This window comes from Equus przewalskii, chromosome 15 (assembly GCF_037783145.1).
Source record: "Equus przewalskii isolate Varuska chromosome 15, EquPr2, whole genome shotgun sequence".
In the NCBI taxonomy this organism is placed as follows: domain Eukaryota; kingdom Metazoa; phylum Chordata; class Mammalia; order Perissodactyla; family Equidae; genus Equus; species Equus przewalskii.
The window spans coordinates 43,592,960-43,609,950 of NC_091845.1; the positions used below are offsets into that span (position 1 = coordinate 43,592,960).

Below are 16,991 nucleotides of genomic sequence, written 5' to 3' on the forward strand. Positions count from 1 at the left end.
TTTATGTCTTCCTCTTAAATGCTGCACAATATTTGGTTTGTCATTTTTCATTGTTTGGATTTCAGAATACATAGGGATTTACTAATACTTAGGGTTACCTAAATTAAAGAGAAGTAAAAAGTAATTTGAAAAATGACTTTTCAGTGTGAGTAAAACCAGTATAAATTGTATACATCAATCAAAATTTTCTTGAAAGAGTGTTTGAAAACTATTTACCATAAATCAGTAAAGGACAAAAGCTGAGTATAGTGAAAACTGTCTTTATTTTTATTGCCTTTTATTTTCAACAATGATTACTTGAACTTAAAAAAAATCCTTTATTAATGAACTAATGGTTACTGAAAAGCCAAACCTTTCCAGCCCACTTCATATTCTCTTTCAACCATTTCAGGGCAGAACACTGTTCCAAACTGTAAACCTGTTCCTTATTAACATTGACGGTCATATGCTTAATGAAAAGCTTTGGATCTGATATACGAGCAGCCATAATTAATCTTTCTACTGCAGCTTGATAATCATCCTTGCTCCGAGATTTGTTTTCTTCACATCTACAAAGTGAACACCTCACAAAGTCAGAAACTGAAAAGAAGCTATATAGTTTCTTCAAAAGACAGTCATTTACATTTATTGGTCCTAAGCGTCAAAGTCTTTTTACTATATTCTTCTAACAGTGGCTTGCAAACTTTTTTGACCATGACACACAGACATTTCATATTGTGACCCAGTATACACTCTCAAATAAAAACTGAAATAAAAGTTTCACAAAACAAGACTAACCCTTATGAAATGTACTCTATTTTCTGTCTTTCATTTTTTAATAATGTGATTGTAACCCCTAAACTGATTTCACCACACAAATGGACTATGAATCACAGTCTGAAAAACACTGATCTAGAACACAGTTAATAACCTCTATCTTTGTATTTTCAAAGTTAATAACTGTGTAATTATTCATTATAATGCATTAAAGAATACTGAATTTAGTGAAGTTTGGAGTTACTAACATTCACGTTTTACTTTGATATTGGATATTTTTAATTATAAGCATATATTTAACATGTAGCTAATATCTGGTAATGGAAATTGTAGCTATATGCCTTTATTAAATTTCCAGTTATTTTCTTCAGTCCTGATATAAGGTACTTCACTAAGTGCTACAGTTTACTTTTCTAACAATTTTTGTACTAGTTTCCAATGTACAAAATTCATACCTCATGGCCGTTTTTCCTATGGGATAGGGAGTGGGAAGTATTTAAAATAGAAATGTGGCTGTTCTATTAAGCATCACTTTTCATTTGTGTTCACTGCGTCCTACTCTTGGCACCTGTATGGTCCAGCAGCAGGGCCCAAGAATGAGCCTACCTGCATTAACACTACTGTTGGGTCCACAGAGTGGTGGGAGTGAGGACTTCCACTTGGAACAGGAACCAGTGGTCACAGAGAGGAAAGATTGGTCAGGCACCTTCTAGTACATTCTGGCTTAGGGAATTGGTGCCTGGAATCTGGTAGACTGGACATATGTTAACTATGTGCAGTTTTTGAAACTCTAAAGATGAGTAGAATTCTCTCTCATAGAGGTTAATGTAACAAGGCAGGGCTCAGTATGATGATAATAGAGAAAATAATATTGGCTTGGACAAAATCAAAGATCTAGGCACGTCACCAGTTATGCACTGGGGTCACAAATACCCCCCAAATTCAACAATGAATAAAGAGGCTGCTTACGTGTGGAGCATGGAAAACTGAGAAAACCAGACCCTCATTAGGATGATGGGGAGCCCAAATGCCTCATGCCACTGTAGTGCACAGTGGTAAATAAGGAAGCCCTCAGAAAAGAACTGAGCTATAACAAAAAAGGGTAATTTTAGTGGGTTTAAAAAACAAGGTGGACCTAAGATTATTTCCTAATTCTCCTTGCCTTAAGTATGGGCTAGATTAAATGACTCATTTATCACAAATAGAATAAAGCAGAAATGACAGTGTGTGACTTTGGACACTAGGTTGTTAGATGATAGTTCTCCATGGGTCTCTTGCATTTCTGGAAGTTTTGAGAGCTGAGACACTGAACCCCTTGTTCTGGATTTCAAGGATGTTTATATAGTGAACAACGTGGAACACAAAGATAGTTTCTCCTTCTGGAGTAAAGGGGTTTGCTTACAGCCTTACAAGATGGAGATAGTGTTTCCCGTAGCAAAGGGGCAGGCGTGCTTATTAGCCATTATCAGAGATTTGGGTGGGGTCGGCCCGGTGGTCAGCGGTTAAGTGTGCACATTCCGCTTCTCGGTGGCCCGGGGTTCGCCAGTTTGGATCCCGGGTGTGGACATGGCACCACTTGGCACGCCATGCTGTGGTAGGTGTCCCATGTATAAAGTAAGAGGAAGATGGGCACGGATGTTAGCTCAGGGCCAGTCTTCCTCGGCAAAAAGGATTGGCAGTGGTTAGCTCAGGGCTAATCTTCCTCAAAAAGAAAAAAAGATTTGGATTCAGGATTCCTCTTGTAACAGAACCCACTGCATGTGCAGGTGTCCATCTGGGCCCATCTGTGGGACTTGGAAGCAAGAGGAAGAGATACAAATATGCAGATAGTCATGCTGCTTGGCGTACCATAAGTAATTAAGTCATCTGTCTCCCACCCAGGAGTCTTACTAGGATCCATGAGACTGTGGCAGGCTGACTTGTAGTCTGCAAATAGGGTAAAATCTCAGCTTTCACAGTTCTTGATAAAGGTCATAAAAGGCACTGTAGCGTCCTCCTTGCTTTTTCTCTCTTGGATCACTCACTCCGAGAAGTTACCTGTCATGTCATGAAGACACTCAAGGAACCTATGGAAAGGCCCATATGGTGAGGAACTGAGGCTTCCTGCCAACAGGCATGTGAGTGAGCCACCTAGGAAATGGATCCTCCAGTCCCCATCAGGTAGGTGAATCCAGCTCCTGACCACATTCTGACTCCAACAAAGTGAGAGACCTGAGCCAGAACCATCCTGCTAAGATACCCCCAAATTCCTGACCCACAGAAACTAAAATAATGTTTGCTGTTTTAAGCCACTAAGTTTTGGGATAATTTATACACAGTAATAGATAACTGACAGAATATTCAGTCTGAGGATCTGGTTTGTAACACCAGTAAACTGAAGCAAAGTTTTTGTCAAGAAACTTTAAAATGGGAGTCCCATGGGATTCTTATATTACAAGTTTCCGGGATAAGGCTGACAAGAAATTGGAGTGGTATAAGCCTACATTCTGGGATTTTGAACAAAATTATCTGAAGGGATGCCACTCTGGTCTAACAGCTACACTATAATATTTATGCATTTATAACATTTTAAAATATAGAAACTAGGCTGATGGCTTTATTTTCAATAGGATTCTTGACTGAATCTAATAAACTATCACATATTTCTCTTTTAGACCTGGTTCTTAGATCTTTTGTGTTGACCAAAAAGATAAATAACTTTTAGGTACCTATCTAAAAACTATCAGTACACAAAACAGATTGATACCTAAAGAGGATCCATCTCCTTGAACATCCAACAGCATCTTTGAAGTTATTAAAGTTTTTACTGAATGCTACTAACTTGTTTGGTTTTAAGTCTCCAACAGGTTAAATCCTTTCTCAATTTAAATGTTACCAAAGATTTTAAATACACACATACATGAGATATAAATATAAATGCATAAGAACATATATATAAACACAGATATAAAAATATAAAATAGTTATGTCCTATGGCAGGTGTAGGGTGCCATGATCTGCTTTCAGGATGCAGTTAGAAGTTGTATCAACCTACCTTTTCAAAACTATCTGCAGCATCTGTGTAGAAGTTCCAGGACCCTGAATACTACTAGCATTAGATACCAGGAAGATTTCAATAGCTAAAAGCATTTCAATCTCAGAGAAATAAGAAGGAATCAGTAGAAGTTTTCGGTATAAATTTCCCTCCAATGGTCGGTAGCAACCCAATGAAAGAGCACCTGAAAATCAAATAAGAGGTCAAACTTTACTAAAACTGCAATAGGTGAAAACCTAGATGTCCAAAATATCCACAGGTGATAATTACTTATATTACAGAAGAATTCTTCACATTAGAAGACTTATTATGCAAATTAAATGGTAGTGAGGTTATCCTAGTACAGTTGAAATTATTCTTTGTAAAATGCTTTTGAAACATTAACTATAAAGTGAGAAATATATTTTACAAACTCTGAAAAATGACTTCTAAGGCATTATCTTGGCAACTGCCCATTTAGTTCAAGCCATAGTCAACATACTGTAATTTCAGAATAACTAAAAAACAGAATAGCTACTTGGGTTTTGTTTTAATGGGATCTTGTCTAAAAGCAACTACATATATTTATAATTATTGCCTATGCTGAATTATGAATCCAAAACATAGAAAAGAAAATAGAAATTATAATTTGAGGATTTTACTTTGTATCACATAGTTGTTATAGTATATTTGAGTGCATTTATTTGTAGTTTGTGCAATAAACATTTACAGTTCCTACTATATGTCTGGCAATTCAGCTAAGCACTAGATATAAAAATGAATAACAAACATTTCCATTGTGTAGGTGCTCAGTGTGTTGAAGCTATACTCACCAATTCATGTTCTAAGATTTTTACTTTTCAAAAGAAAAGATTTAACTTTTAAACTGTTTAGGTGTTCATTACAAGTGATAAATAGGGAAATCCCCTTAAGTCCTAGGACATCCAAATTGTACACAGGCAATATTATATTGCTATATTTTACTGAAATCAATTTAAATCTGTATGTAAAATGTGTTTAAAATGTTTTGTTAGGTTTCTTCAAGAAATCTTTCTAATGTGGATGACGATGGCTAATCTTTGAGGATCTACTACGAGCCAGGTACCTGTGCTTGGGACCTGAAATTTACTACCTTTGAAATTAGGTACAGTGACTCCCACATTACAGATGAGGGGCTTTGGGTAAGCACCCTGGACCTCTCACTCCAGATTTCAGATTCTTAACCACTAAGTAGTCCCACCTCCCTAGGTCACTTCCAGGACTAACCAACTATCCTTATTCACTTTCCTAGCTATTGGTAGGTACAATTTACATGCATTCTTGTTTTACTTTTCTGACCAGAAGAGGAAAACAAAAAATAAGAAATTGAATAGAAATTTACTAACATTACTTTTTCCTCCTAAAATTAAACCTGAAAATAAAAATACTCCCATTTGGTTTTATGGGTGGAAAGTAATGAAAAGACACACTAATAACAAGGAAATAACATTTCCCTTCCTGACTTTTCAGCTCTGAGAGAAAAGCTGTATTTTTAGGACTAGAGAGAGAAAATCACGAGCATCAGGAAGGCCACTTTACTGTCCCTGGACAATTTCCTTCTCATTAATTTGGGAACAAAAGGAAAGCAAAACCATCAAGAAAGTGAGCAACAACTCACAGAATGGGAAAAAAATATTTGAAATCATATATCTGACACGGGACTTGTATCCAGAGTGTATATGTATGTATATGTATATTATGTGTATATGTACATATGAGTGTATATATATATGCACATACACACTCTTACAAGTCACAAATTAAAAAAACCAGTTAAAAATATGCAAAGAAAAAAAACGGCTAAAGGATTTTTTCCACTGAGGATATACAATGATGAATAAGCATATGAAAAGATGCTCAACATCATTAGGAGCAGGCAAATCAAAACCACAATGAGGTATCACTTTACATGTAATAGGAAGGCTAAAATAAAAAAACATAGTAACAAGTGTTGGTGAGGATGGGAAGAAATTAGAGATCCCATACATGGCTGGTAGGAATATAAATATAAAATGGTGCAGCTTCTTTGGAAGACAGACTGGCAGTTCCTCAAAATGGTAAATACAGATTTACCATATGAGCCAGCAATTCTGCTCCCAAGAGAAAAGAAAATACATGTTCACACAAAAACTTGTATGTGAATATTTTCAGCAGTGATACTCATAATAGCCAGAAAGTGGAAACAACTCAAATGTCCATCAGCTGATGGATGGATAAACAAATTCCATATAACGGAATATTATTCAGCAATAAAAAGGAATAAAGTACTGTTACATGCTACAACTGGATGAACCCTGAAAACATTATGCTAAGTGTAAGAGGCCAGTCACAAAAAATTACATATTGAATGATTCCATTTATGTGAAATGCCCAGGACAGGCAAATCCATAGAAACAGAGAGTAGATTAGTTGTTGCTGGAGCTGGGTCAGGCAAGACATCCAGGGAGTAGGGAATGAATGCTAATATGTTTAGGGTATCTCTTTCTGGAAGTGCTGAAGATGTTCCATAATTTAAATTGTGGTGATGGCTGTGCGACTCTGTGAATATAATGAAAACTAATGCACTGTACACTTTAAATGGGTGAATTTTATGGTATGTGAAATTATCTCAATGAAACTGTAAAAAATATCTTTTACAAAAGCAAAACAAAGGCATTGGCAGCACAGCCTTAACCAGTGCCTTGATGAAAAATTAGCTGCAAGCCCAGAATCAAGTACTACTAGAGGTGATTATAAGGCATTAAAACGCTTTTCTAGCAAGTGTTAATTTTGTGTGAAGATAAATCTAAAGAGAGTTCCAATGATATTTTAAATGTCAACATTGTCAGAAAATGAGATGTTTTGAAGACTGATCAGTGACTATAAATAACTCATTTCATTTGATAATTCAGGTACATTTAAAAAAACCCAAAAATACTCTTTACCATAACACTTCACTTGCCTAAGTCCCAGAAGTTTCACTGCGTATGAAATTAGGCATAGATGTGTTTAGATAAGAGGGAAAGTGCTAATAAGAAAGGTACTGAATTGTACCTAGGCATTAATTACTTTAACACACTGCTAAAAAAATCTTTAAAAAGAAATTATTATGAGGGCTGGAAGAACGTGGGGGGATGGGGAGTGACTGCTACTAGGTATGGGGTTTCTTTTTGGTATGATGAAAATGTTCTAAATTGATTGTGGTGATGGTTGCACAACTTTGTAAATATACTGAAACCACTGAATTGTACATGTTAAATGGATGAACTGTGTGGTATTTGAATTATGTATCAATACAGGTGTTAATAATTTTTAAAATAAATGATTAAGTTTAGTTGCTTTAATATAAAATTTTATTTCCAACTAAAAAGTAGAAAGATTCATAGAAATCTAATTTAAATGTTTCCAAGTTTGTACTTTGTTCCTGTGGCGTACAAACACCTTCTGATGGCATTTTCCTCAAACTGCACAGTTCTTTGAAAAACAACTCCAGTAACATTGATTCTATACACTAAAATCAAGAAGTTATAGCAAATAGTACATATATACTTTGTGTATGGATTTCTAGCAGGGAAATAGTATAAGGAGTTGAAACATAACCACAAAATTGAAATGAGGTGTTATGAACAAATAATTCTACCTTTCCTCTAAATTTCTGATCATCCTTTTTAAAAAAAATTCTTTCAAAACTTCTTTTAATTGTAACCTACAATAAGAAATAATTTTACGTAATGACCCAGTACACATATATGTATATGTAATTGAAATAATTTTATCAAATAATACTTAACTATTTGTAATGCACGTTAATATTTTCTTTCCCATTTCATTGGGGTAAAAAAAGTTCCCACCTGCTAAACTGATCACAGCTGGTAATGTGAAAAACACTTCCATGTTTAGAGAGTTTTTTGTGTTGGTTGGGGTAGCTGGGATGTTTGACTCATCTGGCTCAGTGGTGACAGACAGTAGGCATTCAAATATTTGTTACATATATGATAGTGGTAGAAATAGAAATTTAAGACAAATTACTGCAGGAAGACAGAAAAGAATTGTTTTCTAGCTCTGGATTCTATACAGAATTACTTTCTAATTAAAAAAACTGCGAGGTGGTTGGGGCAAAAGAAAGCATTAATTTTCCAGACTCACTGGTTAGAGAGAAACACCTGTAAACAGATTACAAAGGTCTATTACCAGGAGCCATGTGAAAACAGTTATGTATCATGTTCACTGTGACGGCAGCCTCTGTACTTCCTCTGTAGCCTGCTACAAAATATTCTAAGTTATAAAGATCAGGCATATAGCAGGGATAAATAAAATATGTAAATAGTCCTTAAACGTCATTATACCCAATTGTTGTACTCTTAGATATTTATAAGATATGCCAAACTGGTTCAAATTCTGTTTTTATATCCTTTGTGCACCCTCCAGTAGACATGCTTATGTACCAAGAAATAAAGATATAGTAATTAGAAACAAGAGAAATAAGGTTTCAAAAGAGCACAAAACTGTTTATACCACTATCTTTGAATGTATATCAACTGCTCTTTTTAGATAGTTAAACACCTGGTCGTAAATATTATATAACAATTTAGGGTTAGAAAATCAAAGTCAAATGTAAAATATCAAATTTAAAATTTTAAAATGTAACTTACTTTTGTAGTGGGCTCTGGCTTTGAGCCATAAACAACTCCTTCCTAAAGACGTAATCAATCTTCTAAGAAAGGAAAAGTCAATGGGGATGCTCTTTGAAATCATGAATTCTGCTACAGAGGATGACATACCAAGACTGTTGCTCTCTATACAGGCATCTAGAAGTTTATTAAAAAGAAGGCTATACTGTGAGACCTCCACAGTTTCTGAAAAGAAAAAATAATTTAGATAATGAAATTGATCTTAGTCTCTCAAACTTCTCTTACTACTTTCCTTTTCCCTCCGCTCCCCTTGGCACTTTCCTACCCTCTACAGGAGTCACAGTCACTAAAATGCAATTATCTTACATATTCTCTAAGTAACAAACAAAAAGGCATTCAGCAAAAGCAAAACAGTTGATTTACTTTGTAATGAAGAGTATGAAAGGAAGCTTGATAATGATTTCAGAGGTTGCATTAACACCTCTATGATTCCCCACAGGTGACTACATCTCAGTGTCTCAGAGGAATGACTGCACAGTTGTTTGCATTCTAGCTACAGTTAAAACCTCAGACTTGTATGTCCCATGACCAATTATAAATCATCCCCTCATAAATATTCGCTCTCAAAGTTAAAGAAAAAAATCCTTTACTGGGTATTTCTATTCTTCACTTAGAAGAAAGTGAAGTCAGCTTGGACATTCCCAAGTCTTTTATTTCCTATATTCAGTCAGTTTGATCTAGGATTTAGACTCTAGGTTTTTATCACATTAGTGATATTTTATCACTTTAAATATTTTAGTGGTCCAGGCCTTACCAGGAAATTAATCTCTTTTCCTTTAGTCTCTTCCACAAACATTACCTCCAGAGAAACTTTCCTAAAACACCATGATTGATAAAGCACTGAGGGGAGGCCCTTAGGTTAACGTTATCATTAAATGTTGACCCATCACTCTGAACCCACTACTCAGCTCATTTCTGACCTAAAGCCTTTGTTCATGTTTCCTTAACACAGATTCCCTCTTCCTGTCCATATACGACTTGAGCTTTAGCATTCAGAGCACTCCCTACCATTGCCCACATTAGAATGCTCTTTCTTTGAACTTGTCATCTGCTTAATTTCCTCCATTTATTCCATGTTTATTGTATGCTCCAAGGTAATGGAAACTAAGTTATATACTTAATTGATAAAAGAAAAAGTATTCTTCATTGTTCCAATGCAATGACTTCCCTTAAGATATGAAGCTTGCTGGGGCACTTATATTATTTGCTGATGACAGAGGTAGGGAAAGGGAAATGATGAAAATGCTTCTGTTAGGAACTGCTGACGAACAACCTAAAAGATAAGCATCTCTGGATTTTTTTAAACCATCAGGGAAGCAAATTCAATTTGCAGAGACACCTTTTACAGAAAATAACTTCATTACAAAAACACGCTGAATATAACGCTCAACTTAAACAGGTGGCGAACTGTGTCTTATTAACAGTTAAATACCAGATGGGCAACACAGATAATTAAGCTAGACTTTTAAAAAACATACCTTGAGAATTTTGAAAACCTGGTAGATTTTGCAAAACTTCAAATGTCTGTCTGTAAAGGCTCTTGGCTAAGATTTCATGTGCAATTGTACAGAGCAGATTATGTCGATTGAGTACATCCAGTCTATCACAAGGCCACAGTGGTGTATTGATTATCCATTCTGACTCTTCCAAAAAGAAAAAAGTACTAATACTTTATTTACACTATGAAAATTACACTTAAGAGTATAATTACAACTAACGTTTTTAAATATGTTTTGGAAAGTGGCAAAACTTAGATATGTGTACTCAGAAAAGATAACCATGGCTCAAATTTATTAGAAACTTATATAGTAACGATCATCATCCTAAGAAGATGCAAACTAATGACCACTTTATTACACCTATTTTTTAAATTAATTCATTTTTCTAAGTGTATTAACCAGTCACTTAATTCTGAAGTTAATGTTCCTCTTTATATGACAAGAATGTTCAATTATAATGTATATTTGTTATAATGTAAAATATTTGTGTGGACAAGTTCAATTTTATAATAAAGAATACATAATTTAATTTGTTTTGGTATTCTTGCAAAGCAGCTTTTCCTCCCAATTTCTACCTATTTTAAAAACATTTTTTATTATAAAATATTTGATATGTACATAAGAATATACAACATATGTAAGTTATAAAAGCATAAAATAAAATGAACTCTATGTACCCAACACACGGCTTAAAAAAGGGAGAATATTACGTATAATGCTGAAGTTCCTTAATTTTTTGCCCTGATTTTCACACTGAGAAAAACAATAGGAGACTGTAGTACAGAACACTGAGGTGCTAAAATGTGACAAATGTCAACGTTTTATCATTTACCTTCTTCCCTTAATCATCATACACAATGAGACACATAATGAAACACTGCTATATAAAACACTCAAATCATTTCCGTGTTCTTTTTCAACTGGACTAAGTGCAGGAGTCATGTCATTTTTTCCTTTTGTGGCCTTCTCAGCACAGTGAATACAAAAAGCATTAAAGAAAATATTTGATAATTCAAGTACACACAGTGCCAAAATAAAGCCTTAACTATCCAGTACATAACTTTAAAACAGGAGCTTGTTTTTACATTACTAGAGCCTGATTGATTGATTGACTGAATTGATTTATACTAGGTGCTAAGCAATATTTTACAAATATTAGTACTTTACGAATATTAACTCATTTAGACAGATTATATTCATTAATTTACTCCTAAATTGCTTAAATTTTGCTATATAGAGAAATTGAAATGAACTTAATATCTTGAAAGACTACATAAATCATCTGTTAAACATAATTTCCACAAAAAGTAAAACTTCTCAATCACCATTCCTTATAAAGTGAATTTTACTTTGATCAAATAAGTTCTATTATTTTTTGTTAATCATCTATCTGGTGGATATACCACACTTATAAAGTGAATTTTACTTTGATCAAATAAGTTCTATTATTTTTTGTTAATCATCTATCTGGTGGATATACCACACTTATAAAAAAGTAGACTATGCAGCCCTTTCTCATAAAACTTGCATTGTTCTTTAGTATTCATTCCTTACTGTTAAAGTAGAACAACGGTTGTATGTTTTGAAAGAAAATATGCTATTTTAGGAGATTCATTCTGAAATCTTACCAAACTGTGTAGCTACATTAAAAAATTTAAGCTGGTTATTTTATGTACCAAAGCTAACTGAAACTGAAATTGGGAAGTCATTTGAGATTAATAGCTTTTAACTAATCCAATCAGTTCACAATTCTATCAACATAAATACTTTCATGAAAATTTTATACGAACTCTCATGAGAATTAAATTCTTAGGAATAAAAACCAGTTTACTAGTGTACTTAATACTAGTTTTATGGCAATAAAAGTTCTTATTGTATTAATCCTCATATTTTTCCCTGTTCACAGTTGGGGAATATTTTCCATTTGCCTAAAAATCTGAGTCAAAAGGCAAGCACATTTTCTGTAATAGCCATTCTTTATACACTTACCTTCCAACATATGCATATTCAGTCATTACTCAGGCAAGATTTTGAATGTAGGCACTGAGAATATAAAGACTATTAAGACAGTGTGCAATGAATCTCCAGGCTAGTCAGTGACACCATCAAATAACTATCCATTACCACAGTGAATAGCGTGAGGGAGGAATTTCTAAAGATATCTGTTCTCCCTGTAATGTGTACAATATAATCTCAATCAAATTTCTTACAGAACTGCATTAAAACCTGACTCAATAATTCTAAAATTTATCCAAAAGAATAAACACTTGAGAACAGCAAAAATAGTCTGGAAAGGAAGAGTGACGGTGGTCTTGCCTAAAGGGATACATATTATCACATATTCTAAAGTTACATTAACTAAAATGGTATGGTGCTAGGACAGAATCAGAGATCCCTGGGAGAGAAGACAAGTACAGAAGCAGACCCAAGCAGATACAAGGTTCTAACATATGATAAAAGTGGCATTTCAAATAAGTGAGTAAAGGATGAGTTGGGACAACATTTTGGGGAAATAAATAAAATCAGGCTGCCACCTCACATCAAAATTTAAAAAGAACAATGAATCTGAAAACTTGAACAAATGGGTGATTATGTAATTTTGAGATAGCTAAGAACTACCTATAGCATGATAAAAACAAAAATTACTAAAGATTTACAAAAGAGTTTATGTTAAATAGAAAGAAATGTCAGTTGGGCAAAAGAAGAAAATAAAAATGGGAAAAAATCCTAAGTTAAAGGAAAATGAAAAACTGAGAAAAAATATGCAAATACCCAACAGATCAAGGACTAATATCTGTAATATGTAAAACTGTTATAAAGGGGCATAATTTACAGTGCAATATTTCCTAAGTGTGATATATACATCATTGATGGTACCTGAACTCATTTTAGATGTTACATCATAAGTTTAATAATTTGTGTATTATAAAAATATAAAAATATAAAGATCACATTAAATATAAAAACCACATCAAACCTGTGATTTCACAGATATTATTGCTTAGGATAAGGCTAAATTGTTGATTTACTTTTAAAATAATTTTTTTCTAAAAAACATAAATGATCACTATTAAAAATGCAATCTAAACAGAAAAGTACAGAGAATAAATTAACAAAAATCCAATATCTCATCAGTGAAAAAGACCAGTGCTCATATTTGCTGAAAATTATTTGGAAAAGAGATATTAATGACCTAAAGAGTGGCCATGCCTAGATAAGTAAATATAAGTGAAACTGGTATTAAAACAGGCTGAAGATGACCTAGCCTAACACAACACTGTGCTAAGGAGAGCCATCCACTGATTGAAAATGAAGATAATACAGTTTTTCTTAAATATTAAAATTGTTTATATGCTTATATTAGTACTGTAGTGTCAGTCACTGGTCCAGATATTCGAGCTAACTTCACGTTAAATTTCCTACTACAAAAAAGTTAACACTTTTCTAAAAAAGGAAACAGAACAAAACACATCCACACATGCATGCTTTCAAATACTCCAGCCTGTGACAACATGGATGGACCCTGTGAGCATTATACTAAGTGAAATAAGTCAGACAGAGAAAGACAAATACTGTATGATCTCACTTCTATGTGGAATTAAAAAAAAAAACAACCAAACTCATAGAAAAAGAGATCAGATTTGTGGTTAGCAGAGGTGAGATCTGAGGGTGGGGGAATTGGATGGTGGTGGTCAAAAGGTACAAACTGCCAGTTGTAAGATAAATAAGTACTGGGGATGCAATGTACAGCATGGTGACTATAGTTAACACTGCTGGATGGCACATCTGAAAGTTGTTAAGAGAGTGGATCCTAGAATTCTCATCACAAGGGAAAAAACATTTTTCTTTTTTTTGTATTTTATACAAGATGATGGATGTTAACTAAACTTACTGTCGCACTAATTTTACAATATATATGTGAAGTCATTATGCTGTGTATTTTAAACTTATACAATGCTGTATGTTAATTATATCTTAAAACTAGAAAAAAAATTTTAAAAAAACCCCTCCAGCCATTTTCTTCCTTGGAAGGTGCCAAGACAGTTAAATGAAGAAAATCCATAAATAATCCATAATAAAAACGGTAATGCTTATAGCAGTGGTTAACAAACTAGGGGAGTGACTTGAGGAAGTGTGGCTTAGGGACATAGGTGAGGTGTGAGAAGTCATTGCCGTGGGGCAGTGGTCTTCAAAGTGAGGGCCCCAGACCAGCAACATAATTAGCAACATCTGAGAACTTGTGAGAAATGCCGATTCTCAGGACCCATCTCAGACTTAATGAATCAGAAAATCTAGGGGTAGGCCAACCAATGAGTGTTTTAACAAGCCTTCCAGAGTATGCTGATGGTCAAGTTTGAGAACCACGGTCTTAGATTTAGGAAAAGAAGGTCAGAATCACCATTTTGCTCAGGTGGCAGATCAGCTTAGACCCAGATCTGTTTGTGTGGTTTGTGGTTCGGCTTTAGTTGCAATTTTATAAAGTCCATTTAGGGAAAGACTAGAGAAGTAATAGTACTGGTGTAGGGCTTACAAATATGGACTTTGTAATCAGACAGACCTGGAATGAAATTTTCATCCCATACTTATTTGCTTTGTGATCTTCTCTGAACCTCAGTGTCCTCATCTTGGGATATCATCACCTACCTCATAGGGTTGGTGTTGATTAAATGAGATGAGACAAGTAACACACTTAGCACAATGCTTGGTATACGCGAATACTCATATTACTGTTAAACAATAATGAACAGAAATGTTAAAATTTGAAAACAGACAAAGAATGTGAACTGGTAATTCACAAAAGATTAAGTACAAATGGAAAATAAAGTAGTTAAATTTTCTAATAAGCAATTAAATGCAATGTAAAGCAGTGAATATCACTTTTGCCCTATCAAACTAGCAAAGAGATAAGAAAAATAATAATATTTCATGTTGGCAAGGGTGTTTCATAACAGGCATCTTCACACACTGGTAAGAAGACCAAGATTAGTACAACCTTTCTGAAGGTGTAGAGTACTTTTGTATTCTACTTACAGAGATAAGACCTGGAATGGAATGTACTGGCTAGCCAGATGAGCGTTTGCATAAAGTGGAACATAACAGTCTATCTGATAACTAAAAACCATGATACTGTTGACTAACACCTGGACAGTTAGATGCACCTGTGATCCTTAAAAGGACAATGTCTGCATAGAAGATACACCTATGTGATAGTTCTCTAGGATTTTCTCACAAAAATTATTATAGACATTTGAAAACAAGCTACTTGAAGAAAAGTAGGTTCGTGGCTATATCTATGTATCTATGTTTATAGGTATATATTTATATTTATTTATTCATAAGACGGAAAACCATGCAGCCCATTAAGTGATGTTATAGAAAAATATTCCTTTTCACAGAGAGATGTCTATGGAAAGACTGTTCGCTGAAAAAAACACAAGGCACAAAAAAGAGTCTGTGTGGTAATACTGAAGTGGATAATAGTCATTTCTGGGTGACTAAATAAGGAATTTTTATCATCAGTTTTGCTTATCCACATTTTCCTATTTCTCTATAATGAATATGCATCCCTTATATAAAGGCAATAAAAGCTATTTTAAGGTTCAAGGGCAGTTTCTCAATAAATAGCATAACTTTTTACAAAATTTATATTCTACAGAGTTAAGACACTTATTTTTCAGCCTCCAAACCACGATTATGGTTTATGGCTTTTTTTAATGCTAGTAAGGGGAGAAGGCAGGGCAGGAATTTGTTGCTCATTTGCCAGGATACAAGTTACTAGTTCTGATAAAGAGTTTTAAATGTCAAAGTGAAAAGCCAAAACAATCGATTTCTTCTCACTATAAAGTCTGCCACCCACTAAACCGAAAATGTGTAAAATATTCTGCATTTCTCAAACATGAATAATGTATGCAACCCATTCTTTAAAAAGTTTAGCAGTTAATAAACACACATTTTTCTAAAAGGGAAAAAGTATAGAAAAAACATATGTAAAAAGTTAATCTGCCTCTCATCTCTATACTCCAAGAACTCAAGTCCTTTTCCTAGAAGCAACCATTATTACTAGTTTCTTCTGCATCCTTTGACAAATATTTTGAGTATATAAGCAAATATGTATATTTCCATTTTATTGTTTTTTATACAAATGGTAGCATACCGCATACACTGTTCTACACATTCCTTTTTTTACTTGGCAATAGATCCTGGAGATCATTCCAAATGACTATCTGTAGATCTGCCTCATGTTACTCCATCATGGCTATGACACAGTTTAATTAATTGGTACTCCATTAATGGACATTTAAGTTCTCTGGAATGCTTTGTTATTGTTGTTGATGATAAAAAAAAAAAAAGGTTCCAGATAACTTATAGCACATACTCTTGTATATAAATATAAATGCATTTGTAGGAGAAATTCCTAGAAATGGAGTTAATATGAAAGGAAATATGCATTATTAAATTTTGACAGATATTTTGCCAAAAAGCCCCTGAAGACAAGGTATAGGAATGCCTGTTTCTCTCATGCAAAGCATATTATACCTATTACAGGTGAGACTGAGCCATTTGTGTTTCCTTTCTTGAGAATGGCTGTTCACTGCAGAACTCGCTAGGGAACAAAAACGTCTGGGGAGAACTTAGCATACTTCTGTGAGCCCTTCTTTTGAAGAAATAAAATTTTACTTATACAAATGAATCACAACTGAAATAGCCACTGCAAAAGAGAATCCTGTATTTATAACTTAAAGAATTTTTAAAGATAATCTCAAAATTGAAACATCAAAATGGCAAAAATTTTAAATCTCCAGAGACCACTCCACGCCCCTCCAACAAACTCTCCCCAAGTCTCTAGTTTGAGAAAGACCAGTTTTGCCAGAAACTTTAGGCAGAAGTCTCCTATCCTAAGATGACTCAAGCCCATTTTTATCAACTATTTTAACCTCTGCATTTCTTGCTAACAGAGCTGTGAGCTCTGGCTTGCATTTCATTAATTTCTATTTTTGTTCTTGGTTATTCTTC

The 16,991-nt window shown here is 34.1% G+C and overlaps 1 protein-coding gene across 2 annotated transcripts in view; it reads right to left on the minus strand.

Annotated features, from left to right (window-relative positions):
- Nucleotides 1-244: 244 nt before the first annotated feature.
- Nucleotides 245-16,991, minus strand: part of TOPAZ1 (testis and ovary specific TOPAZ 1) — an 80,869-nt gene continuing 64,122 nt past the window's right edge. For both annotated transcript variants that reach the window (XM_070575687.1, XM_008527987.2), the window contains 4 exons: nt 9,957-10,121; nt 8,440-8,643; nt 3,791-3,974; nt 245-548 (listed from right to left, as the gene is read on the minus strand). In XM_070575687.1, coding sequence (XP_070431788.1) covers nt 329-548; nt 3,791-3,974; nt 8,440-8,643; nt 9,957-10,121 — 773 coding nt within the window. In that variant the 3' untranslated portion in view covers nt 245-328. The remainder of the gene's footprint in view (nt 549-3,790; nt 3,975-8,439; nt 8,644-9,956; nt 10,122-16,991) is intronic.